This window comes from Aquila chrysaetos, chromosome 7, assembly GCF_900496995.4.
Source record: "Aquila chrysaetos chrysaetos chromosome 7, bAquChr1.4, whole genome shotgun sequence".
Classification (NCBI taxonomy): Eukaryota; Metazoa; Chordata; class Aves; order Accipitriformes; family Accipitridae; genus Aquila; species Aquila chrysaetos.
The window spans coordinates 30,933,288-30,960,684 of record NC_044010.1 but is presented as its reverse complement, the minus strand read 5'-3'; the positions used below and the strand labels follow the sequence as shown (position 1 = coordinate 30,960,684).

General features: G+C 38.5%; 1 protein-coding gene across 2 annotated transcripts; it reads right to left on the bottom strand.

Annotated features, from left to right (window-relative positions):
• Positions 1-4,145: 4,145 nt before the first annotated feature.
• Positions 4,146-26,148, bottom strand: IFNAR1 (interferon alpha and beta receptor subunit 1). 2 transcript variants are annotated; one of them, XM_030020377.2, is made up of 11 exons: positions 25,807-26,148; positions 18,703-18,823; positions 17,045-17,238; positions 16,180-16,337; positions 14,859-15,006; positions 13,797-13,911; positions 12,734-12,936; positions 11,340-11,494; positions 10,355-10,508; positions 7,193-7,347; positions 4,146-5,764 (listed from the first exon to the last, which is right to left on the bottom strand). In XM_030020377.2, the coding sequence occupies exons 1-11, from the start codon at positions 25,907-25,909 to the stop codon at positions 5,540-5,542; spliced, it is 1,731 nt and encodes a 576-aa protein (XP_029876237.1). In that variant the 5' UTR covers positions 25,910-26,148; the 3' UTR covers positions 4,146-5,539. The 2 variants fall into 2 exon arrangements, with proteins under 2 accessions (XP_029876237.1, XP_029876236.1); XM_030020376.2 differs by having other exon boundaries at positions 7,193-7,320; positions 25,807-25,990.
• Positions 26,149-27,397: the final 1,249 nt, after the last annotated feature.

Sequence of the window (27,397 nt, the reverse complement as noted above, 5' to 3'; positions counted from 1 at the left end):
TCTTTGATTCTGTTTGATTCCCTGTCAGATTAACTAGATCATCTGTTGCTTATATGGTGGTAGCTTCCACTAATTACAGCAATTTTGCACTTACTAACAGATGCTTAGATGGTCATTCTGGAGCCATCAATTCAACATCACTGATTAAATCCCCACAGTCTGTACCTATCTATATTAAAAATAGGATTTCCTGGTATTACAGTTGTTTCCTGTGCAAAGAAAACAAGACAACAGTTGCTGTTCAGTGATTTCAAGATTTTTTTGATTGTGTTGTGAAATCAAGAAACTTTGACAATACAAATTTTGCTAGTGTAAAGTTTGTCAAAATATTTTCCAAGAAGCAAAATAAAATAATTTGTCCTGACTGCTCACAATGTCATGTTGTTTTTTTAAATGGGATAGTAGATACCTAGGAAATATCATCTGTGATGAAAACAAGAATTTACCAAGACCACCACTACTCCAATGTAATTGGAAAGACTTCCTCACTGAGATCTGTGTGGAATTCACTTGCCAGTTGGCTGCAGTATCTGACATGCAGGCAACGTCAAGAGGAAGAAGTTCTACAAAGACCAACTATGTTTTCTGTCGGTTTGCTCTGCATTTAATATATACTGCACGTGTATCCCCAGTTCTGTAATCCAAGTGCCTGGAGTAAATAAAGGGTTGATGGTCTAGGAAAAGATCTCTTGCTAGAAAACTTGCAGGCAATCTTGCTTACATTTCTAGAAATTTATTTAAAATACCCGGTACATGATCAATCACTTAAGCAAGTCTTTGAAAGTTCAGATCATCTGTCACAGACAGCAACAGCAAATAAGCCATTTGTCAAAAAGTGGCACTTGCTATGATGCCTTGGGATTCTTAAAACATATTATTGCACTTCTTTTAGCTGGGTGCTACAGATAGGGAGATTTGGGGGATGGGTAAGTGGACAGTTAAGAAATGCAAGTTAAGTGTCATAGAAATTTCATTTTATACTGATGACTATCAGCCTGCAACAAGGGAATCCTTTTCCTTAAGAATTTACCAGACGACTTCTCTTCTAGTGCCACAAGCCTATCTGTCAGAAATTTTCCAGGCTTACCTGCAACCCTAACAAACTGTGATTTGTCAGGAGGACTATGCCATGTCTGGTATTCCTCTAGCTTAGTTTAACTGCTCAGCACTGAGACCGATTATTTGCATGTGACTGTTTATCAACTACCTCATGGTCTGAAGTCTGCCGCAATTATACTTTTAATGGGGCCTTGACAGAACATCTGAAAAAAAAAAAAAAAAAAAAAAAAAAAGAACAGAACAAAAAGTGGCTTAGTTCACGTCTTAGATGTTTTGCAATACTGTCCAAAAAGAGAAAAAGAGAGAAGAATCACAGTACCACAGCATGGCTGAGGTTGGAAGGCACCTCTGGAGGGCATCTGGTCCAACCCCCTTGCTCAAGCAGGGCCACCCAGAGCCAGTTGCCCAGCACTGCGTCCAGACAGTTTTTTGAATTATCTCCAAGGATGGAGACTCTGACAACCTCCCTGGGCAGCCTGTGCCAGTGCTCGGTCACCGTCACAGTGAAAAAGTGTTTCCTGATGTTCAGAGAGAACCTCCTGTGTTTCAGTGCGTGCCCATTGCCTCTGGTCCTGTCACTGGGCACCACTGAAAAGAGCCTGGCTGCGTCCTCTTTGCACCCTCCCTTTGGGTATTTATATACTTGGATGAGATCCCCCTGAGCCTTCTCTTCTCCAGGCTGAACAGTCCCAGCTCTCCCAGCCTTTCCTCACAGGACCGATGCTCCAGTCCCTTCACCATCTTCGTGGCCCTTCACTGGTCTCTCTGCAGCGTGTCCATGTCTCTCTTGTACTGGGGAGCCCAGAACCGGACACAGCACTCCAGGTGTGGCCTCACCAGCGCTAAGTAGAGGTAGATCATTAAAGTCATCAATCCCTAAGAAAGGCATACACGCCCCAAGACTCTACCTACATTTCTTCATTTACATCAAATACTGTGTTTCCAGGTACTACTGTACTTATGAATTTCACCTTAACCGAAAATCATCATTGGCATGCATTCAAAAAATACTTGTACTAATAGGAAGAATAGAACATAGCTATCTCCCACAGTTCCTCCTCTGCAGATTCTCCTCTGCTTATCCCTACCCAAAAGACACTGAATTACTAGTAAAGTCAGAAATAATCCTACCATCATGCAGCTTCAGATTTTTTTCTTTGAAATAAAGTCCCAATGTCAAATACCAGTACATAACTCTAATAAACATGCCAAATACCTCAGTACAAAGTACAGTCAAATACTAATGGCATTGCACAATTACCATTCAGTAAAGCATCCCTACAAAAATGACCCAATATCCCATAAAGATTTATCACCGGTGTTCTCTACTAACTATATTTTTATCTGTACATTCTTAACCATCAGCATCAAGCATATTATTCTGAGATTATATTTATAAAACCAATCCTAATAACAAAATCCATTCCAAAAGCAGAAGTCATGGGAAAGTCACAGCATGTGTGACCCAATATGCAAAATCATTACCAGATGCTGGTTTCCTTTCAACTAACAATCCCATGACAGGAAACTTCTGCTTCATCACGCCCCCTCACACTGAGTCTTAAAGCTGATTATATTACATGTATTCCACAATATCAGCATTGCTTAAGTGCTTCTAGTTTCAAAAACATTGGGTTTAACGTGCTTGTTATTCTTACCATTAGTACTGACAAATGCAACTCTACATTGTCCAGCTGAAAGTACTCAATTATTAATAGGGCTGCATCTTATCCCACTGAATAATTTCTGTGAAGAGTCAAATATAGTTCCTCCTCAGACTTCTTCCATACCACATAATAAAATTAGGTTTCTATTGTTAGAAATATTTTGAACAAGGAAAGAGAAAAACACTTCAAGGGTCTTATTCTTTAGAAAGACTCTGGAAATTTAAAAAAGACATTTAAACAAAGTTCCTTTATGCACTGTAATAAACTGCTCTTAGAATGTGAACTGTAAAAGCTCTGTCACATTATTTTTCTAGCATTTCTGGATACATCTGAAATGTATCAGAATGACATTGCCTCAGGTATTTAGGAACTTTATTTTCCAGTTTAAGTATTAGGTATTGTATAAATAGAATGAGTATGTCCATCTTACAGTTCTCATTTTGCTCCTCCTGGCAACAATGAAAAGAACTGATAGAAGATTTTCTGTAATCCATCTTATAACCAAACTTCAAGTTTACATATATATTCATTATCACTTATTTGGTTCTACATTCTGAAGAAAAATGTGGATTGCCTGCAAATTATGAATTCTGCCTATTTCAGAAACATTCACTGTACACTGCTTTGCCATAATTTGAAATCTTGACAGTGAAATCCAACAGTGCAATCCTTCACATTAAATAGCTTTCTTCCAGAGTGCTTAAACTCCATGAGGCAAATAAAATCTTGTGTCACAGAAAACAGTTATCAAAACAATAGCCCACACTTAGCTGCTGAAATAGCAGATGAAACCTTTTCCCTAGATGAGCAAAAAAAACCCAAAACCCCAAACTCACCACACCTTACTTCAGTAAATGTGTTTAGAATAGCTTCACTTTTGAAAATCCCCAAAATGAAAATATGTCCCCAAACTCTACTGTAGAAGTAGGTCACAAATAAGAAAAATAGACTGAAATTGAAGTTGTCCAGGGAAAAAAACACCCAGGAAGGCCAGCTACAGCATAAATCGCTAAGAGGAACAGCTGCATAAATAAGTTGCATCCTCACAGCAAACTTAGATTATACTGAAGAGACCACACAAATACAGACAACTTCATACCATCCTCCGTTTAAGTATCTCACAAGAATTTGGAGATGGAAGCTATTTACCAAAGACCACAATGACTGGAATGCTCACAGTCAGTGTTCTCATTTTAAGCCCTGATTCAGTAACTGAATTAGCACTTTCTTTCTGATTTGTCCAAATCATGCAACACTCTCAAAGTAAGCCCTAATTAAATTTATATATGATGTTCTTCACATTGTTTTTTTTTAGGGAGGTCAGTAACTGAAGACTCATGGGAGCTTCCTAAGTATCCATGGTGTAGCTTCAATGTCACTACATCAAAAATATATGGAACCAAGAAAAGCATAAAGAAGTAAATATGCAAAATTTATTATGTTCTTCAATGAACACAGGGATATAAAATTCATAAAATTAGTTCACATCTTCAAAATAAAAAAAATTATAAACACCAACAGTTGCTTGTGAAAATAAACAATGAAGCTCAAAACCAGTTTACTTTAAATCAATTTCTTCATAAAAAATAATCTACTTTTAAAAATTACTTCAGAAGAAAGTGGCATGTAAATTGAAACATTATTGCAGCATATCCTTTTAATTTGTACAAAGAAAAATCTGTTGGCAAAATGAGACTAAGCTGAAAAGCTCTGAATGACAAGCATCCTCACCATTCTGTTAAAAGGCATTTTCTAAATTCAACTTGGGTCCTTCTAATTACAGAAATAAGTTTCCTCCTTGTTAAGAGACTCACATTTCTAAATACAATTCAATGAGAAATAAATATTTTACACACTTTTGGTTATGTAGCCATGGGGAAAAAAATAATCAAGAATATGCCCTTAACGTGCCTTGTCATTTAAAGTAACAGTATTCTTTAGTTTCTTCTTGCAGCGTACATCTTGCTTGGATGTTCTTTTTTTTTTTTTTTTTTAATCCTAAATGCAGTGCAAAACAATTTGATCCAACCTCATTTATAAAGAGCTTCCAGTTAGAAATTTTTCTTTATAGTAAAGTGAAGTGAACCTCCTTCCTGCCTTTTGCCCTCCCCATACTTGCCCAGATTACCGAGTGCTGTGGGAGAAGAGCACCCTGATGCAGGGACACAGATACAGGAACAAGCAAGTGGGCACCGGGAGCATCCCACAGCCATGGCCACAAACAATTCTACAAGGAGGCTCAGAGGAGCTACCTCATTGACTGTTGGTCTCTTTGCATCTTTTGCTCTGGACCTGCTGAGCCAAAAAGCACTGCCCCTCAGGGGGCTGGAAGAGAATGTGAAAAAAGTTATTAAAAGTTGTATCCAGCATCAGTTTCCTTCTGCCTGTGTAAACATCTTACGATTCAATACTGGAATTTAAGGCTTCTGTCACAGTACACACTGGCATTCAAAACAAACTCTAAAGATAAAGAGAAATTCTTCCTGTGGAACAGAGTAGGCTTTCGCTGAGGTTATCAGGTTCAAGTATATAAAGTGTACAGATCTGCTCCTCTTTACGCAGATGGTATTCTTTTTATCATATGATGAAAAGTCAGTCAAAATAAGGTATGAGGAGTCAATTGTGTTTTAACTTTAATCAGCTTGCAGCAGAGAGGATATGTAACTTTCCACTAACAAAGTGCAGATTTGGAAGCCTGAAGACAAAGATTCCAAAGTCATACTGCCTTCCTTAGGCTGCAACTTTCATAATAAAAAAGTTTTAAGTGTTTATTACGCTGCCAGTCCCATATATGAATTTTATTTTCTTAAAAGTTATACTACTTCCTTTTCTAGCGTTTCTTCTGACACTTTGCTCCCTGAAGTATCGTCGTTAGAGTAATTTCCTGAATCTCGACTGCTCTGTTTAGAATGTATGTAGTCTTTAAAATCAGTTTGATTTATTTCTTCTGTGATGATAGTCTCAATTATAGAACAATTTTCTATTGGTTCTTCTGTAGTTGACAGATAAGGACTGCTTAAGAGCTGTCCTCCAAAACCCTGCAAAAGGAGAAGCAGAAGAGATGAACATTCGTACATAATACCTACGTAATGATTCTGCTTAACACCACAGCTGTACAAAACTGGTTTATCGTATTCAGTAGCATCATGAGGTTTTCTACCTATAATATGCCATTTGTTTCCCTAAGTTCACAAACTCAGAGTTAGGATGAAGTTTAGTTGCATGTGTATAATTGAACACTAAAGAATAAGTCTAGCATTAATCTTAACTCTTTTGCTATGCTCGTAGTTGTCAATCATCTATATAATTGTAATATGTCGTTGATTATAGCCTTATGAGGCGACCCACGAACTAAATGAAAATCCTAATTTACAACACTTTCAAAAATCATGTGGTAGCATGGGAACGACAGGTGTGTGTTTGCAAAGTCTACAAACCATTATCAGTTATAAAGCAAAGCTGAAAGAAGGAGAAAGTGAGCTGCTGCAGCAGGATACCAAACCTTATACAGCTCTCAACAGTGCACTGCTGTCTATCCTACATGCTTTAAATCTATTCTCTGAAGTTGTCATTTATATCAAATCCATCACAAAAGGTTCTAAATATGCATTGCATTAATTATGTTACCAGTATTCTACTGAAGAAACCAGCTAAAATGCTGCCTTACAAATTAAATTCAGATTAGCCCTTGTAAACTATGAGACTGGTGTTAAATTACAACTTTGTTCAGAAAGCTTTGTATACTACATGTCCTAGGAGCTTCAGTGAGAAGATGACACACGTTAGGAAGCCCATACACTGCTCAACATCAATGTTCTGAGAGACACAGAAGAAAGCACAGTGAAAAGCAGTTCTTGCTACATTTCAAAATATACCTACACTTAATGTGCTGCCCTGTTCATGCCAGAACAGGATCCCTACTAAGTACTACCTGTGCCAAGCTGAGCTGGAAACTGGACATCACCTGCCTTTTTAGAGACCACCCAGGCCACTAGGTGAGGAAATGATACAAGCGTTTGCTGCCTGCTACGCTGAAATTTCATCTAAAGACTGGGCTTGCATTTTTGTCTCCTCTGAGTTTTAAAGGATGGCAAAAAGGCTAGAGCATGCTCTTTCAGATAACACAATGGAAAAACATTTCTGGTCTCATACAGCAGGGCAAAAGTACATTATCACATTGGGTAGACATGCACACTCTCTGGAATAAAGGATTGTTAGCAACACTTTTGCACAGACAGAAGAAAAAACATAAAAGTTAAAATATTTGCTAATCACAGAATTCTAGAAATTGATACTACCCATTTTTTCCATAGGAATTCCTGCACTTTGTTAAAACCTATACAGTTAATCGTGGCATACTCATAAGACCACAGGATAACAGATAAACACTTTTTCATAGTATTTTCTGTTCATTTTTTCTAAAGATACATCTGCTTAATGAATGAGAAAAATACATCTCATCTTACCTCTATGTTCAAAGGAGGCTGGCATGATGGAAAGAACACGTATTTGATTTTGTTGTAGGCTTGGTACAGGGCAAAACCAAGTGGTGTAGCCACCAGAAAGACAGCAATCAGGGCAGTTACAAATGTTGCTAAAATGACCAGATGTAAAATTTTATCTAAAAAAAGTCAATAAAACCCATTCAGTCTAGGTATTCATAAACTACAAAGATTAAAGAGCAAATTACCTCCAAATCTGCTACAGTATTTATCACAAAATTTCACATTTCTATAGTACTATATGCAGCCATGATGATCATTACAAAAATTATGCCATTCCAGTATCTTAAATAATCTTATTAAAAACACAGAACAAAATATTTATCAAATATAAGAACACAGGCATTTGCAAACAGGATCAGAACCAAGAGCTAGTTATATTCCAGTTATATGTCACTATTTGACAGGAGGACAAAAAGGCTGCACATAGACAGCTACCACGAAGCACTTGATGCATGTAAATCTATTGCTCTATTGCTTGTGTACAGGGTCTAACCCCAAGGAACATAATATTGATAAAGCGCTCTGCTTTAAAAAGGCAGAGATACAGGAGTAAGAACTCCCGTGGGCTATGGAGTAAAAATGGGCAATTACTGCAGTGAAGTTGGCCATGGTTATTTAGCCAGGGAATTATTAGAGTGCCTAGACTTGCAGGGTCTTCAGGGGCCCAAAAGCATCCAAATGGTTTCTTGGACAGGAGAGGAACTCCAGTTGTAAGCTTCAGATGACAACACAGCCAACAGAGAGAAAAAGGATCTTCCAGTGAGCATCTATTCCTTTCAGATGCTTATCTAAGAAGAAATCAATCCTAAAGCTATTCCAGTTATTTTCTACACTAGTAGGCTAGACACAAGCTCAGCACAAGATTTTACTTTGTCAGTATAGAAAGAGAAGATGAATTTCACTTCAATGCTCAAACGTGGTGTCATCAACTTGATGACGCCAAGCTGAGTGGTGCAGTTGATTAGCTTGAGAGAAGGGACACCATCCCTTCCTTGCTGAACCTCATGAAGTTCAACAAGGCCAAGTGCAAGGTCCTGGACCTGGGCTGGGGCAATCCTCAGTATCAATACAGACTGGGGGTGAAGGGATTGAGAGCAGTCCTGCCGGGAAGGACTTGGGGGTACTGGTGGATGAAAAATTGCACATGAGCCGGCAATGTGTGCTTACAGCCCAGAAAGACAACCGTATCCTGGACTGCATCAAAAGAAGTGGCCAGCAGGTTGAGGGAGGTGATTCTGCCCCTCTACTCTGCTCTGAGACCCCACTTGGAGTACTGCATCTGGTTCTGGGGCCTCCAGCATAAATGGCCTCCCAGAGGAGGGACACAAAAATGGTCAGAGGGTTGGAACACCTCTCCTAGGAAGAAAGGCTGAGAGAGTTGGGGTTGTTCAGCCTGGAGAAGAAAAAGCTCTGGGGAGACCTTATTGCGGCCTTTCAATACATAAAAGGGGCTTATAAGACAGAAACACTTTTTACCAAAGCCTGTAGGGACAGGACAAGGGGCAACAGTTTTAAACTGAAAGAGGGTAGGTTTAGATTGGACATAAGGAAGAAATTTTTTACAATGAGGGTGGTAAGACACTGGAACAGGTTGCCCAGAGAAATTGTGGATGCCCCGTCATTGAAAATGTTCAAGGTCAGGTTGGCCAGGGCTTTGAGCAACCTGATAGAGTGGAAGGTGTCCCTGCCCATGGGATCTTCAAAGATAATCTTCAAAGGCCCCTTCCAACCAAAACCATTCTATGATTCTATGGTCCTGCATTCCCATATTAACCCAGGAACTGCGGAAAATCTAACAGGCTAGGCTCAGTTCCAGGACTTAGAGTTGGGACCTTATGGCAGAAGGAGTTTACATGACAGAATCCAGTTTTTGATAGTAAGATAGTGTAGTCAAAGAAACCTTTTATCTGTATAGTCATAAGCTATTCAGTGCTTAAGTTCAAGAGTCTTGCAAGCTTCCTTCTCCCCTCCACTCTTCTGCTTTGTAACATATTCTCTGGCACTATCTCAAACAAATGAACTGAAAGGAGTTCGAACATACTAAAATTAATACATACCAGGAGACACTTCAGAAATAATCAAGATGAAACAAGCAGGTCTTTTAACCTCTATTTCCAGTTAGTACGAATGATCAAAGAATGAAAGATTTCCACACTGGGATATAAGAACATATGGGAAGTACAGCGCAGGATCTGCATGACTGCATCTCTCAATATAGAGCCTTGAATGTGCTGCTTGGTCTTAAATAGGCTTATTGTAATAGAAGGGTATGGGGAAGACTAATAACTAACTAGTAAAATAGATTAAAGACTTTCTCTTATTAAGGTAAAAAGAGTAACTTTTGTTTCTTTTTAGGCTTGATAAAGGCAAAGCAGTGAGGACTACAATATAAATGAATCCTAAGAACTTAAGATGTGAGAAAGTAGCATTACTATTATTACATTTTCTTAGCTTTAAGTCAGTTTGAATACTTAGTAATTTTTCTAGTGTTACAGCCTGTTAATAGAAGATAATTGGCCAAATTAAATTCAACAGATAACTTGCTCTTGTGTTCTGAGTGAGTGTAATCCATCTACAAATGTATTCTCATTTTGCACAAAGGAGAGCTTTTTAGCTATGTGTCCAATGATTTGTCTCCTCACACTTTAGCACAGGATTTTTTAAAAATTTAATTCATTCACAGAAGAATTAAGACAATTTCAAGAATAAAATATTCTTGAAAACATAGCATTTAGTGATTCCTTGCACCCTCCTAAAAATATCTTAAAAGTACTGGAAATTAAAGCTTGCCTGTTAACAAGTCATTGTACAGAACTAAGTTCAATTCACAATCATTACACTTATTAATCTGAGATAATTTCTAAACTGAGTTGTGTGGTGGAATACCCAGAATGTAATTTTTATCAGGTCAGAACAGAAGCAGTTTATTAGTTTAGCTATAGGAGAGAACACAGAGCAGCTAAGTGACAGACTGCTGATAGGGATCTCTGCCTAACTAGGTGCAGTCTGTGAGGCCAATGAGTCATGCTGCAAATATTTTTTAAACTAGTGAGACCTGCAAAGGCCTATGAAGGCTTAACTGTTTTACTTCCAGAAGTGTAACAATTCCCCAGCTCTTCCTACCTCCAGGTGTTTTGATGCATTCCTCTTTGCTGTAATGACTGCTTTTGTTGTAAACTTCTGAGAAGGCTTGTACTTTTACACAGTACAAAGTCAAGGGTGTTAGATCAGAGATTGTCCCTATTGTCTGTTTTATCTCTTTCATTTTGATTTCCTCCTGAAAAAGAAAAGTTGGAAGAATAAGATGCACATAAACAGTACAAGAGTCACTCAGATTAGAATTTTGGCCTCTGCTGAAGAAGTAATTCTGTAAGAAGTTAGACACCGTTCTGTACTTGGATTAAATAAAATAAAAGAAACCACAGAACTCTCTCCTAAGCAAACACATTCAGGAAACACTTATCGGCAAGAACCAACTGCTTTTGCCATACTGAAATTTTACAGTTCAAAACTGTGTGCAGAATGAAACTTCTTCTTGCTGTAGTTTGTTTTCTTCTCTTCTTCCATGCATCTACACATACACATTTACCAATTACTGTAAAATATTTTACTGTAAGAAGCATTTAAAGAATATGGGAAGATCCATTAAAATGTGAGCTAAAAGCGTGCAAGACTTCATTTTTTTATGATACATATAGCTATAAAGCCACAAATACAGAAAAGAACAGAATTTGAGGGGCCAGAAGCTACATCAAGACAGTGCACAGAGTCATACTGCAAGAAAGATGGCATCACAAGAACCCTACAACTTCTATTCAGAAGTGAGCCATTTAGCAGCTCGTACAAAACTCAGTGCAATTCTGCAAATCATTACATACAGACACATAAATGGAAAAAGATTAAAATCTCAATTACTTTGTGATAAAGGTCATCTTGACCAGATTTTTAAAAGAATCTTCCAGGGGAAAAAAAAAAAAAAAATGTTCGCATGATTGATACACCATATATGTGCCTCTTTTGAAAATAAGCTTCTTGAGGAGAACTCAAACTCAGTATTTAAGTCACAACAAATTTTATACACTGGTTTAAGTATTTAACTAGTTCATACCTCATTATTCGATGAATTCTTCCAATACAGAATCCGGTAAGACAAGTCATAACGGTCCCTCATGACTTCACCCTCAGATCCTCCTGGAGGAGAAATCTGGATATGGAGCAAAACATCACTGATGTCCACCTTTACACCAGGAGGGCCAATTTCATCTTAAGACATTAAAAAAAAAGTTAAAAATAAGACTGAAAGAATACAAATAAACATATTGCATGAAATACTGTAATTTAATGACAATGACTATGACAATTTAATGACTATGACAATTTTTAAGAAACATACACTTAAAAGTCTAACTTCACTAATAGCTTTATTCAGAATCTCAAGTCCCAAGAAGTATTTCAATTATTTTCCCTTTCCACATTCATATGTTGCTTCTGCAAGTTTCAGTGAAATACACAGACAGTGGGATTAACTCTATGCAAGTCAAAGTGAAACTACCAAACACTTCTTAACTCATCAGGATGTGGGCCCTCCTTTTCACATATACCCCCTTTCACAGTTACAGTATAGCTGAAAAGTGAGAAGTATTACAGTTTTTGTTGTCTTTTGTTGAATTATTTACCTCGGTCACTGTTATCGTATTAAAGAACTATCTAATTACCAAGAGCTTGGACAAGGGAAAACTGACATATAGAATAGCTATTGATTCCATCTTCAGTATGGAAGGCAATGGAGTATTACCCTACATACTAGATATAAACATTTCTTGACATTTATGAATGATAACTTTTTTGAAGTCAAACATTTTAGTAAGGTCCCCTTTCTCACAAAATCAAAGAGTGCACCAAAGATAAAAATTATTATCATTTCACTCTGGAGAGTGTTATGTATTTTTGACTTAGATGTCACTATCATTTAAGATTGCTTTTTCATGAAGCTCTTCAGGGTTGTATGTCAACGTAATACTGCTTCAACACAAAATTCAGGGGCACACTGTGCAGGGGTGGAGAGAAGGAGATGAGAATAGATGCACAAGAAAATAGAGGCAGTGGATTCCAAAATTATTTGACTTCGGCATTGTTTTTCTAAGATATCAAGAAGTGCTCCCTGTCAATGGCAAAAGTCAGACTAGGGATATTTCTAGTACAATCTCACACAGTGATTAACATAGTATACAGTGAGATTATAAAATGCTATACAATGCTTTGTGGTTTAATTTTGTAAAGCAAATGATATGATTCTAACTATAGTGAAATACTGGCTGTGCTGAATAGAGAAGACCATGGAGAAACTCCTTTTTAACTTGATGAGGCCAGGATTCCCAACGCAGTTTCTGTAGGGGAACTATGTATTCTGTTTCATTAATCTAGCAAGTTTCTTTTGGCAAATAACAGCATTAGATACAAGTTTGTTGAGAAATGAAAAGTTAAGAAAACATGTTTGCTTACTTGTTATCAGAGGATCTACTTTTACTTCATTAGACAGACATGATTTATTATATTCGCTCATGGCCTGCACACGGAGATAATAAATTCCAGAAGTAGTAGAGATGATAGATGAGAAATTGCATTGTGTATCAGTGATGTTTTCACATCCAGGTACACTGAGCCACTTCATTGAGTAATCATCATGAAGTTTCTTTAGATACCCACTGCAAGAGATGTTTTAATGATTTTTGATGTGAGGTCCTTGAGCTCAAAACAAAAACAAACAAACAAACAAAAAAGCATGTTCACTTGTGCTACATAGGTTTTTTTTATTTATGGAAGAATGGGCCTCTTAGATGATTTTTCTGTTGAGGCTTGATTAAAGCACTAATTTGTATTTCCTGATCTAGTTAACTTAATTGTTTCAGTTATAAATGAAAAAACAGTATTCTAAATATCAGAAATTTCTATCAGGATTAGAAATTTTTAAAATCCAAATTAAGATTTTTCATATAGTTCTATTAAGTCGATTATTTTTCTGTCATGCCAAAGGAATTCCAAAAGAATGCTAGAGGTATCTATCCTCTTCGTTTAGATGCTGGCCACAATATTTGTGCGACAACTGGATATAAATATACAGGTTTAGAGACATGATGGGTTTTTTTCCATGTTAGGATCCGACCAGAAGTAGTCAACATATGTGATAACTGAAACCTTGAACACCTGCATTTTTTGCTTACTTTTAGTTATCCAATTTCTTCATATTCAAAAAGATATGAAGCAATGCAAACTTTACATCTTTTAAAAATGTTACTTAGCATATATTTAGTAGTCCATTCCATCAGGTGTTTAACACTCTTAAAAGAAGCCAACTACCCTGAAATTCCAGGATATGATGCTATATGCAATCCTTTTAAAAGCCACACTGTGTCCAGATGGGGTACCCAATGTTTCAATGAATACGTTAAGCCACTTTTGCTAAGTATTTCACTTGAACTTCTAGGAACTATTTGCAAAATAGAATGGATGGCATTTAGAATGACATAACCTGTTTAAACAGAGATATGGAAATTGTTTAACTCACATGAGATACTGTACATTGTAGCTCACAAGTTGTTTATACCGATTATTCCAATGCAGATGAAATTTCATATCCAAAGCAAGAACGCTCACATCTGTTGCACAGAGTAGGTCATTCACTGCTCAAAATGAAAAGGAAACGCACAGTTACTGAAAAGCTCTATATTATGGACAGCAATTTCTCACTGAATGGGTATTTCTCGTGTAAATGGTCATGGTATGCTTTCAATAATTAAAAAAAATGTTGTCTGTTTTCATTATAAAGACAGCAAGTCAAAGTCTGATACATACAGCATATTAAACCTGTAGTGAAAAAAACAGTTAAAAATCAATTCAGAAAAACTTAAGTACAGAAACGTTGAGATTAGTAGAAATAAACTGGTTCTGCAACAACTTGAGAAAAATGTGTAAAATACACACACATAAACATAAAGTAATTTTGACATACCACCCATTCAGTCTAATGTTTGACCTTCTACATTCCCACACTGTTATTTTTTTCCTGAAATAAACATTTAGAAGTACTTAAACTGACACCTGAACAGCACACAAAAGAACTTAAATTTAGATGTGCAAAACAAGCAACTGGTGGCAAACTGCCACTAAGCCATTCTTCAGAATAATAAATTCACCAAGGCTTCCATAAAAACAATATTTTTTTAAGCTTAACTCAACTTTATATGCATTAATTTAGTGCCAAGTATACAAAAGGCTTTTGTTTTACCTACATACACATCCCTTTCCTCCTGATTCAAAGTCACAAATTCAAAAATATCCAGTTTTCCAAAATACAGAAAGTAGGTTTTGTGATCCAAATTAATGGACAGAGTTTACCTTGGAGCAAAAACCTTTTTGTACTATTAAAACTCTAATATTGATAGGTGACATATTTTATATTGATTTAAAATAGAAAATGTACGTAACTGTCAAGATTGCTGTTATGCCATTATGCCAAAATGAGTAGGAACTTGGCACTTCTGCATATTTCTATTGCTTTAGAACAATTTAGTTTCCAACAGTTTAAACTAGAGTAATCATTTTAAGATAAAACGATTTTACTCTGTACCTTTATGGGTAGTTTTTACACAATGGATAGGACTGAATAAGCCTTCTTGCAAGTCCAAAGGAAGGGTTGCCTGAACTTTCAAACAATAGGTAGTGTCTGGTGCAAGATCATCAATTGTGTCAGTAGGAAAAATACTTTGACTTCTGAACTGTAAGAAACAATTGCAAACAGCATATGAAGAGAACTGTTCTTCCTGATGAACTGATTTTTTTAAAGTATCTTTTTCTTTCCCCAGGTTTCAGCCCATTTATATAATATGCCATCAAAAATGCTAAAATAGGGAATGAAGGACAATATATGAGCTGAATAAATGCTAACGGAAGTTTCCAACTTAGCCGCGTGATTGAGAGGAAGGAACACGTCGTGCTCCTTTTTAACACATGAAAGTAGGGAGGGATTGCAGCACTGCTCTACATGATGCATAACTCACCACACAAATATTCAGGCACAAACTCAGAAGTGAATAGTACACTTCTGTCCCTCAATTCATTCAGCAAATGCTCCCCCTTCCTCCTCCAGCTACTTCCCTGCTTTTGGTTTACCAGACTTCAGTGACTGACCTTTGTACACAGCTTGTACTTATTTTTTCCCCTTTGATCTGTAATGATTATGACTATGTCTTCCAAGTGAACACAGATGCCTCTTCAATTCCTACCCTAATCTAGCTGGCACCCATTCCCCTAAAAGGATAAAAAAAGAAAGACTTTTTCTACTTTGGTCTTTACAGAATAGCTATATGTGCTGTGTGAGATGCACGTTATGGCTTGGAAACTAGTTCACAATTACAAGACCTCAAAAGAATCCCTAAAAAACCCCAGCCTACAGTATAAAAACAAAGAACTTAGTTAATGACACAGGACAGTGTACTGAGAGCTGTAGTCAAGCTATGTGGTCTCAGCAAGACCAAATTAGCCTCTTACCTCTCCCCTTCCCTATATCTATGCCTTACTGTAAATGCTTCTTCCCACTGCCTTGAACTCTTTCCCCTCCCTGTTCCTGCTGGCTGAGGGTGGCGCCTGCTCCAACACATCTGAGATGGTTTTACCTTCTTCCTCATTCATTGGAAAGTGGCTCCAGCATTTAACAGAAATACAAACTCTTATCACAATTCTAATAAAATCCTCTAGTGAAAACAAAACCAAAAACCCCAAGAAAACACCCCCTCCCAACTTTTAAACTGCATAGCAACAGTTTTACACAGCTACATAATTGAACAATTCCATTTTGGAGCATGACACAATTAAAGTACATCTCTGACAGTTATGTTAAAGTTAAAAAGTAAAAAAAAAAAGAAAAAAAAAGAAAAAAAAAGTGATCATACCTCTGCATTTGATGAATTTTCCCAGATAACAAGATTATATTTAAAACGTAGATGAGCTATCCACATTTTTCGGACCTGATTTGCTTCTGGAGGAGAAATCTTAATTTTTATGACTCCATTTGTGGACTGCAACTCTACTCCTGGGGGACCGATGCGAGCTGCAAATATTAAAAGAAAAAAAAAAAGTCAAGCATAACTATTTGAAGAAAAACCACCAAAAAAGTAATTTACATTAATAAAACCACAGTAACTACCTATAGTGTCTTATTTTTAATTCTTTTGAGGCAGTAACAAGATCACAGTAATTGCCTATAGGATCTTAGATTTCATGAATCTCAGGCAGTATCTAATAGAAGCCTAACCTAACAAACAACCACCATCAACTGGTTCTAAAAGCAGTAGAGTTAAAATGCAATATTACTAATGAATGTTTTCCAGAATCTGCAGTGAAAATCAGTATAAGTTATTCTAAAACATGCAAGGCAAGAAACCTAGCTCAAACAAATCAATCCAACATTGAGGGAAGGCTTCAGTACCACACTATACCGTAAATACTGAAAACTCACAAGGTCAGAAGAAAACTTCCAGAAAAGACCACTGTCAAAAAGGGTTTTTCTGAAATCTAGAAAAATACAGTGTGACAGAAAATTCTGTCAGAAAAACAGCATCACTTACAATACTTTCCCCTTTCCAGAAAAGGGAGAATCATAACATTCCATGACCTGCAAATACCTTACATTATGTTAAGGTTGAGAAAACTACTAGTTCATGTTGTTTTGAGCCACAGAAACCACGTGCATTTTTCCACAATAATGTGCGGAAGGACATTTAACTAGAAATGTTACAGTATATATGGAGCTCATACCTATAAGATATGGATTCATTTCAAAAGTGCTAGACCATGGAGACACTTCTTCCCTTCTTTCAGCCCTTATACGCACATGATGTGTATCATAGTATTTGGTTATTGCTGAGGAAAAGTCACATTCCGTGTGAGTAACATTTTGACACCCGGGCAACTCCTTCCATTCTGTTTCATTTGTCACAAAGTCTTCAAACCTGCAAGAAAGAACACACCCCAAAAATAAAACCAATACGCAATTTAAACTTGAGATTCTTTTTTCTTTTCTTCTTAATGCTAATAAATATCACACCATTTAATGCTGTTTTATCACCAGCAGCAGTGTAATCAGTGTTATCTACTTAGTTACCCTGGAATTCATATCACCTTTTAATTCATTAATTTAATCTATTAATTTATTAGTTCAGCCTTATTACCAAAGGTTAACTATCAGTCTGCAAAGTCTGATACCAGTTTGCTTTATTCACTGTGTAAACACATGGTGTCAGAAAACAGCACCAAAGAACTGTCAAAACCCAGAATTATATCCTTAGTACACGATCATAGTCTGGCAATGATTCTATAATTCACTGGAAGAAATTTAAAAGTCTTGATGGCAAGAAGTGCTTAAAAGAGCATAAAAGCAGCAAACGCCAATTCTAACATTAGCAAGGAATGTAGATTAGAGGAAAATTAAAACACAAAGGAGAAAACTGGAGTTCAGCAGTAAGTGTTGGAATAATCAGCTTTACAGAAGCTATTTTTCTTGTGAGTTAACAGACATCCACACCTTACTTAAGAAAGAGACATTTCATATAGAGATTAAAAATGTCCTGACAAAAAAAAAAAAAAAAGATGCACAGACTTGAAGTAGTAACTGTATATCCTCAGTTCCTATCTTATCTTTCAGACCAGTATTAGGTTTTTAAAATAAAACTATTTTCAAAGCAGCTGTTTTTCATCTACACATTGAAGGCAGCAAGCTATTTTTTTTTTAATCCAAAAATCATACACTAGGAAATACTAGAATCAGGAACTTCTTAAGTGATTTGATGTTAGAAATGTTTTTTAATATTTACTTGTCAGGGAAATGCTACAAAATACCAAACATATATGTATATGCATGCGTAAGTATTGGTATATGAAACAATTGAAGAAAACCAAGCAAACATTTAATTACAATAAATAAAAATTAAATTGTTTCATCTGGTGATTAAAATTTGCAGATGAGAAACCTGGATTCATAAACACAGACAAATTATTCAAAAGCCACACTGAAAATTCTCTCAAATTGTCTGTGTGTGGCCACAAAGTAGCTTAATTAAAAAAAAAAAAACAAAAAGAGAATAACTAAATCTAAATACTACATTTCTAAGTGTACTGGTTAATCTTCTCAAAGAACCACTCTAGTATTAAGCATTACTGCCAAGTGTGTTCTCCATTTAAAACATGTCGCTATCAGTGACCAATCTAATTTTACACATGAATTAGACAAACGAAGGACAATACTAGGATTCCACTTCATTTTAAGACTTAATCTTCCTGGCCTCTACTTTCTGGATTTCAAAAAGGCTCTAGAAGTTTTACAAGGCAGTATCGAGAAGCATAGTAATTAATTAATATGCTCTTCTACACAAATAAGCGTCAGACATTTCTGGCTCAGAATATAAGTTTCTACTTACCATCGGTATTCTGCTGAAAATGTCACATTGGTATCACTCCCAGTGTAGTTCCACCTTAGAGTGAAATTTGTATTTACAACATAGACCTGAATATCCTGCGGACTCTTCAGATTAGTTTGGCCTACAAGAAAGTAACATAAAGGTATATAAAGACTGGGATAAATAATTTGTACGTAACTTAAGAATAACTTATTTTTGTTGAAAAAGTAGAGATTTATAGTGAAATGAAATAACAAACATAAGAGTTAAGAAAACCCCATGCTACTCAAACAGCACTTCAATACATAGCTCAGGAGCTGTGCATGAGGCAGCTCCTTTGCCTATGTGACTACGCAGCTCTTTCCTCTGTGCTTAATGTCTTTCTCCCCACACCCCTTTAAAAAAAAGTATATACGGTTGCAACATTCAAGGACTGTGTTCACTGTCATGCATTGATTATAAGCAGTCTGAATGCATTTAAACCAGTATGTTATTGGTTGGATGCAACATTTGGATCTCAGCTGCAAAGTGCTAGGGATTGACCTAATGCTGTCATTTCACAGTTGCGGAACAGATTGAGCATAGCAGACCTGTTTTATGTCACGTGTTACTGCCATAAATTCAACATATTGAACATAAACCCCTTTCAGTGAGGCTTCATCACATAGCAGATCTTGTATCTTGCTCATGGTAATCCTGTGTTTTCTTTTACACAAAGAACAGTACATAAAATTACTTATGGAGGGCGAGGGCTAAGTCTCAGGACACATGAGAATGCCCCTAACATCAAGGAAAGGACCAGACCATGAGAAGTGAAAAGCCTAACAGGCAGATTGCCAACAGGAGGGAAGCATGCACGCTAGAATCATCTGCAGGATAGCTCTCTCCCCTCTTTATTTTCCACCTTTCAAAAATAATTATTAAAAAAACCCAAATGCCTCATAATTACCTTATATTCCACTTCCTAAAGAAGACTTCCTCACCATTAATTTTGAGATATGCAGAATCCTAGGTGTCTGCATATTTGGTATACAATTCAGGTATCAGAGGACAGATGAGAGTAACAATGCTATGGGAGAAGGAATTATTCTGATACTTACGAAAACTGAAATTTATCTAGCTCTTTATAAGGTACATTTTGCTTTGAATTATTGCACATCATTCTATGGCACTACTTCAAAGCAGTGAGGCTAAAGAGTTCCAATTAGGGCTGAAAGTTTGGACTGCAAGTTTTCTAGTACTAGAAACTAAACCACACTGTGGCTTACAGAGCAAAGGGAAACAGTGTGAAGGCACAGGGAATACACGTGAACTGAGGGAACCTCAGGCAGAAGTCACTAAAACTATACCAAACCCACCAACTAAGCAGCCAAGCCCAGATTTACAGAGCTTGAACTTCATCTAAGTTCTTCTGCCTGGTATCCTATACTAGGTATCTTTGACAACCCAGGCTATGTACAATTAGGCGGTGCATACCTCTGTCCTCTTACTAAGAGCATACTTTCAACTTCTAACACATCAGGGGTAAAAAATAAAATAAAAAAGTAATTAATAATAATAATAAATAAAATTACCACACCTGTCTGACTTGACTTTCTATTTTAACCATTTGTGTGTTACACTATTAATCACTTCCCAATGGCTACAACTTCTAAAAATATGTTAGTGACCATCACTCTGAAATTGCTTTTTGATGTCAGTCTAATGTTTGATTATATTAGGAAGAAATCAGAATAAATACATCCTATTTCACCTAGACAATCAAAGTCTCTTTACACATCTAAAGGATTATTCTAAATTTGATTTTAAGAGTGGCTCTTCATTGCAAAAACTATTTCATAATTTACCTGATGACCAAGTTCTCTTTATAAAAAGGAAATATGCGTGGAAAAGCAATCTATAAACTGAAGTCTGCAAAATCCTTTTGGAGAACAAAGTTAAAGTGGTATCCACAGACGACTGACTTTTAGTAAAAATTCCTGAAAGCACAAAACTTGAAAGGAAAATAATTCAGTAAAACCTCACAGATCCCACTACAGAATTTATTTCCACAACAGGAGATTCCAAAGGTAGATTCTTTACCCTGAACAACACAGAACCTTGGAGTAAACCATAAGAAGGTAGGATGAGATAACATAGTATTAGCTGAGAACCACATTGCACCTACAGAGCTCCAACACTGATAAAAAACACTACTATATGTTAGGACTATTATTTTTGTTTGTCTTGGGTAGAAAATCAAATATTCACTGCACTTCCAGAGTATCTTTCCCACATTTTCAAATCCTTATTCACAGCATGAAGCTTTACAATAATTCTTATTAGACCTTTTCCATTTGAGGTCAGAAAAAGGAAGTCTGGAAGCAGAAAAAAAATCGTTTCAAGATTCATGTTCTAACCAGATATACTTTCTCCCCAAGTTACAAAAAAACACACTGATGCAAGACATCCGACTAATGTTTGAAGCTAGGCCAGCTTTTTCTAAAGCTGGTAAATACCGCAGCAAATAATCACATCCTCCCTCTAGATACAAACAATATTGTAAAAATACAGCTCTGGATGCTGACATTTGGAAGAAGATACAGCATTCCAGTCCTGGAGTAAGAGCACACGCAGCAAATTAGAACAGATTTATTCCTGAACAGCTTTGGTTAAAGGCCCAAAAGATGACTGTCGCAAGTCTCAGATTTGACTGCCTTTTTCTCTGAGAACTTCCTCATGCAAGTTTGAGCAAAGGTTGGCCTCCATCTTGACATTTACCCTTTTTAAATCCTCCTTACAAACTGCTGAAATGAGGCATTAAGAGCTGTTTTCAGCAGCACATGATAGCCTTTACAGATAATAAACAGAAACATGCTGTTCAGAGACATCACCTGTAAAATTAACTTAAAATCCACTACAGGGTTAAAAACTTTTACCAATTACTCAGGGAAGACCCTACAGTTTTCAGGGAATTTTCAGAAAGCTGTTCAGTGTTGTTCAGTGTTATGTTCAACAACAATGTAAAAGTGTCAGCGCTTGCGGTCAGTGCTCAGCAATAGTCAAAAAGGGAAAAAAAAAAGTTAGAAATTGATATGGAATTAAGGGAGTAAAGTAGAAAGCTTAATGTCATTATATACATTCATTATAGACTTATGTTCAACACCATGTGCAGGCCTAGAGTGCCTGCTCTCATAAGCAGATAGTGGAACAGAATAAGGCAGAGAAGGACGACAAGGACAATCCAAGGTATGGAAGAGCTTCTGTCCTGGGAGGAATCAGACTATGACTCTTCAGCCTGAAAAAAGAGACTGAGGGGAGGATATGACAGATCTACAGACACCTAATGAGTGGCATGGGGAATGCAAGCGACAAAATAGGTCTGCTGTCTTGTTAACACAAAGCTGGAAGCATCAAAACAAATACCACTCGGCTCTAAGGAAACAAATGAAACTGCTGCCTTATTGAACACTTAGTCAATCTGTGGAATTCCTTCCCCTAGGACTCTGTGAATGCTCAACCCTTACCTGGCTTATGAACTCAGAGTCAAATACAAAGCCTTGATGCTATAGACTGCTGTAACACTATGTTGTGAAGGGTCACCATATACTTGCTTATTTATTCCTTCCTACTCCACTACCAACCACTGCTGTAGATGAACACTCGACTAGACAACCTTTTGGCTTCATCTGGTATAAAACATAACAGCAAAAATAACCCTTGAAAAAACCACAACTCTCTTTGTAGATCTACCTTGAGCATGATTAGGTACTTTCCTTCTTGCCCTGGTCAGAAAACCAGATTATTGCTTCAGAAGGATCTCCCAGTCCTGACAGACAACCCTGATAATTGAAACTATCTTCACCAGGAAATTAAATTTCTTATCCAAATTCAAATACCTATTTACTGAGGGTTCCAAGGTCACAATTATGCTCTTTCATCTGTTCACACCATCTCCTGTCCTGTTGCAGGTAAAAAGAGGGATATAATCAGAGAGCCAACTATAATTTTATATTCTGAGGAATATCTTTGGTTGAAATTTGTTAAAAGTTAATGATCATCAATTTGCATTTTAACACTTCCTAATCACCCATTTATATATTGGAAACACAGAAACTGAGCTGGAAGAAACCTTGCAAGATAACCTGTTTTTCACATTGGAGAAAGCAGGTGGCCAATTCTACGTACATCATCAGATGATTGCATAGAGAAGTCTTACGGTTTCCACCACTGCATAATCTATTTTTACAGGCCTCCAATCACCTGAAATATTTCACTATCCTTACCATTAGAGGTTAGGGAAAGCTTTTTGTAAATCAAAAGCAAAGAACTCCCAAATCAGGTTTCCTAGTAGATTCTATCGGAGATCTGGATCTTTGCAGAGCAGATCCAAGTTTCCTTACAGCAAGTATGCTAGCTTAGTAGTTGTTCATAGCACAATGGACAACAAAAATTTTACAGACTGCAAAGCCTGGAGTCTAACCTATGTCTCCTCTAAGCACATTTAGCCAATGTACTTTTTGTTTATGGATATTAAAGCACATTATTCTTTACATCAGATGTATCTGAAAACTATGTTAAACACGACTAACGATGAAGAGAAAACTGAATGGCAGCAACAATTCTTTCAGTTTTCCTTTTAAGCCAAATTTTCTAGCTTTCTGAATGACTTTGGTTCTCTTTTGTATTCTCTCCAAATGGTCGAACGTGCTTGAAACAGTATATTTCAGAAAAATCACAATACTCCACTTAAGATTAATAAATGGAAGTCTAGCTTACAAGACATAAGACCCAACGTTTTCATTCTAATTAGCACTGCTGTGCCCCAATACTTCTGGGGGTTTTTACAGCATAGCACTTAAAACTTCTAAACATAAATTACAAGGCATCATAACATTGCTTTTTTTTTAATTTTTTTTTTTCAGAATTGATATTTTGACCATCTTTTGTCATCCTCTATTTGCCTAAGTACACAGCCCTGCACACATCCTTTTTCAATACCATTGTACTTTTTTCTGGAGTATTTCTTCAGTTTGTCAGGACACTTCTCAACTCTATGCCTGCTTTTCAAAACAATTGCGAGCTCCTCCCACTTAGCTATATGTGGATTTAATAAGCTTACACTGTTCTATCACACAGATTATGAGCAGGTCCCCACTTGATACATAGTTCCCTCTTGACAGTGAACCGTAAAAAATTTTGATGAGCTGGAAAAATCATACTGAAGCAGTTTAACTTAGATTATTTTTTCCAGTACGCTTAAGAGATTAGTACACAATACAGATTCAAGAGCAATACTAAGCCAGAACACATGCAATTGGAGCTCCTGTATCTGAATAGCCTTTTACTTTAGAACAGCAGAAATTCAGGTTGATTTAACATGACATTTGTTCTCAATACTACAGACACACATAGGTGATCCACCCATCCATCCTTTCACATAATACTCCCTATTTCCAAGAAGTGTTTTGTGTTTGCTTCCCTAAATTAATTTCTTAAATGCTAATGAACAGGAATCCAGGAATGAAGGAGTAAACTCAGTAACGTTTCATTACCAGAGAAATTTCATGATTTAGCTAGAAACCAGATATAAAAATAATATCTAAAAATCAAGACTCCTTCCTTGTTTATTCTACTAAGGATTAAAAGCAAGATATTTAAAATTAACTCACATTTCTTCACTTAAAGCATGATGACATAATATTTTAATTAATATTTTCAATAAATGATGGTCGAAAATAATAACGATAACATAATGGAATAACAAAAGCCGTTCAACAACAGAATGAAGTAGTGTTAGCAAGACTGAAATATACTCCCTCAGGAGACAGTGAAGGGGAAATCCTATTAGGAGTACATAATGGCTCGCTGATTATCACATTAAGTATGTAGCAGAACGAATGGAAACATTAAGTCAACATTTCAGCACAGGAAGGAAAGAAGACCAGTTACATGTGACATTAAAAAAAAAAGCCACAACCAAACACACTAAAAATGAACCCACTGTTATTGGTTCTGTGGGCAGAAAGGTGCTCTAGAGAACCAGGGAGAACTCTTACTACAAGAACTTTTATACAGGAGCAGCAAAGAGAAACTGCTGGTTTTGACAGGGCAGGAGGTGAGAGGTCACTGTAGCAGGGCAATTACTTCTAGCTCTAGAAGCAGTATGTTGCATGTTAGTCATTTGCTATAATATGTGTGGGTTAATCAAAGTAGCTGCATGTATCTCAATGCTTCCAGTTTGGGGATGGAATTTGGGGCTGATGCACAAAGAATTCACCTACAAATGAAACGGCTGAAAGAAAACAAATAAAGAGAAGAGGTCCCAAAGCTGCTTCTCTGCCAAAATCCTACCATGAATGCAAAATGTGGACCCCTGAAAACAGCTTCTCTCTAGTCTTCTTTTGGGTATGCCAAACTAGAACAATACAATCTTATACAGAATTCAAGAGTTTAGGTGGCATCAGAAGCAGCATGCACACACTAGCCCATAGCTATATTATTTCCACTATGCAAACTACCTTAGCCCATATACTCTCTGTTGCATGTCACAATGTCCTGTAAATATGCAGGAAAGTCATTAACAGCTTACCTGAGTTGCACAGTACTTCCCCCTTGAAAAAAGGTTTTGTGCAACAGCTGTTTCTTGCTGTTTAAGGATGCAAGAAGAGGCATTTGTTACCATCCTGTGAGATAAAACCCTCATGCTGCAATTTTACTTCTCGCATTTCCTTATTTATACTTCAGGCTCCGTCAGGCTAGACAGAGATGCCTTTCAAGCAAATCAACAACCTGTCTGCCCCACACTTAAGCTACAGTCTCCACGACTCGGAGATAGCAGGAAAGCCTGAAGCAGACGAGAGGACGACAGCTGCTTATCTGTAGAGTAAAGCCCAAGGCACCCGACGGAGACCGAGCCCCGCTGACCCCCGCAGACACACCTACCCAGACCCAAGGCCTGCCGTGCCTTTGCATCCTCGCCGCGGCGCCTATGCGGCAGGGCTCCGGGACCACTGCCCCCCTCACAGCGCCGCAGGCCGAGGCACCGGGCAGCCGCTGCGGCACCGAAGCTCCCCACCCTCTCCCTTGAGAACAGGCACCGCACCAGCCCCCGGCCGGGTGCCCTGCCCGCTCACCGGGACCCACCTGCGCAGCGTAGGGGCAGCGCGACCAGGAGGGAAGACAGCAACGCCGCCACGGCCACGGCCCCGCGCCCCACGCCAACCGCCACCGCCGCTCCGTCGTCCATCCGTCCCTCGGTACGGCCGGCGCCCGCACCGTTACCGGAAACCCCGGGCGGCTGCGCATGCGCAGGCCGCCTCCGCGCCGCGCTGCCGATGGTGCGGATGGGGCTGGCGGGGGCTGGCGCGGGCTGCCGGGCGGGGCACAAAATGTCGGCGGGCCGGCTGCCAAGGGTCTGGGGCTCGTCTCTGTCCTCGACGCCTGCGAGGAGCGACTTCCTCCGGGAGACTGGTGCCCCCTCAGGCGTTTATTCTCCGGTGGCAGCAGTGGGAGGAGCCGCTTAAGGAAAGGGCGGGCGGCCGCGGAAAGCCCCAATGGTTGCGCGCGTTCCCCGGTCCCGCCGCTGCCACCGGCCCGGTCTGTGACAGGGCGGTGGGGCGCGCGCCGCCGACGGCGCTCGTTCGGCGCGGCCGTTAGTCGTTGGGCCGGTGCCGCTCGCCCGGCACGCGGAGCTCTCTCTCCCTCAGGCCCGGTCGAAGCGGCAGCGGGGAGGCCGAGCCCCGGTGCGCGGGCGGCAGCGGCAGGCTGCGCTGACCGGCCGGCCCCCCGCTCCCGGGGGGGTGTAAGGAGCCTCCCTCGGGGGGTCGCTTGGTCAGGTGTAGGCGTAACTCTGTCTTCTTACCTGCGCGCAGCAGCCGCCGCGTTGCTGGATGCGGACTAAGTAATGGGAGCCGCTCTTGTTGCCAGCGTGGGCTGGCGGCCTGGTACTGGCCGGGCAGGCGCTTGGTGGTCGGGTTGTTGCAGGCCCGCCGGGACTGCTGCCCTGCGGGCTGCGGGTCGGTGGTTGTGCATCTCTCACGTGCTGTCTTCACAGCACTCGGGTTTCCTCCCTTAGTTCTGCCCTTGTCTGGTCACCATTATTCCATCCCAACCCGTAAGTGTCAACAGAGCCCGTTCACGCAGCTCATACGAAAAATGACCCATTCTGTTTAATCAAAAATAAAATTAAAAACCACTAAACCACAAGCTGCGTTGAGTCACAGGGAGGGACCATAATTCCTCTCATTCTATAGTTAGGGCATTTGTCTGGGGGGAAATCTGTGCAGTCTGCCCTGGTTCTTGAATATTTGAACAAATGCTACAGTATTGAATGCCGCATGCACGCTACAGTCCTTGAAGTGGGGCCTGGACCCAGCTCGCTTTTTGTAGACAGAAGTTCTGGGGTTTTATATTAAAGATTTGAAACTCTGGTAGGCAAAGGTCTATGCCCCCTACATCCTATGTGTTATAAACATTACATTTTTTGTTGCTTAAGGAGATAACAATCCTTCCAGCCATACTTCTGGATAAAAGTGTTCCTAACTGTTGTTGATGCCTCTTCTGCTATGAGGTGCTACACATACACCGAGCATGTCTACTAAGCCTAGGCTTGTTAAAAGCCAGTACCTTTGGTATCTAACTGTGCTTATGAAATGCAAATGCTATTGATTCCTTTAAATGAATGAATGTATATGCTGCATTAAGCAACTCAGGGATATAAAAGCTGAAAACCTGT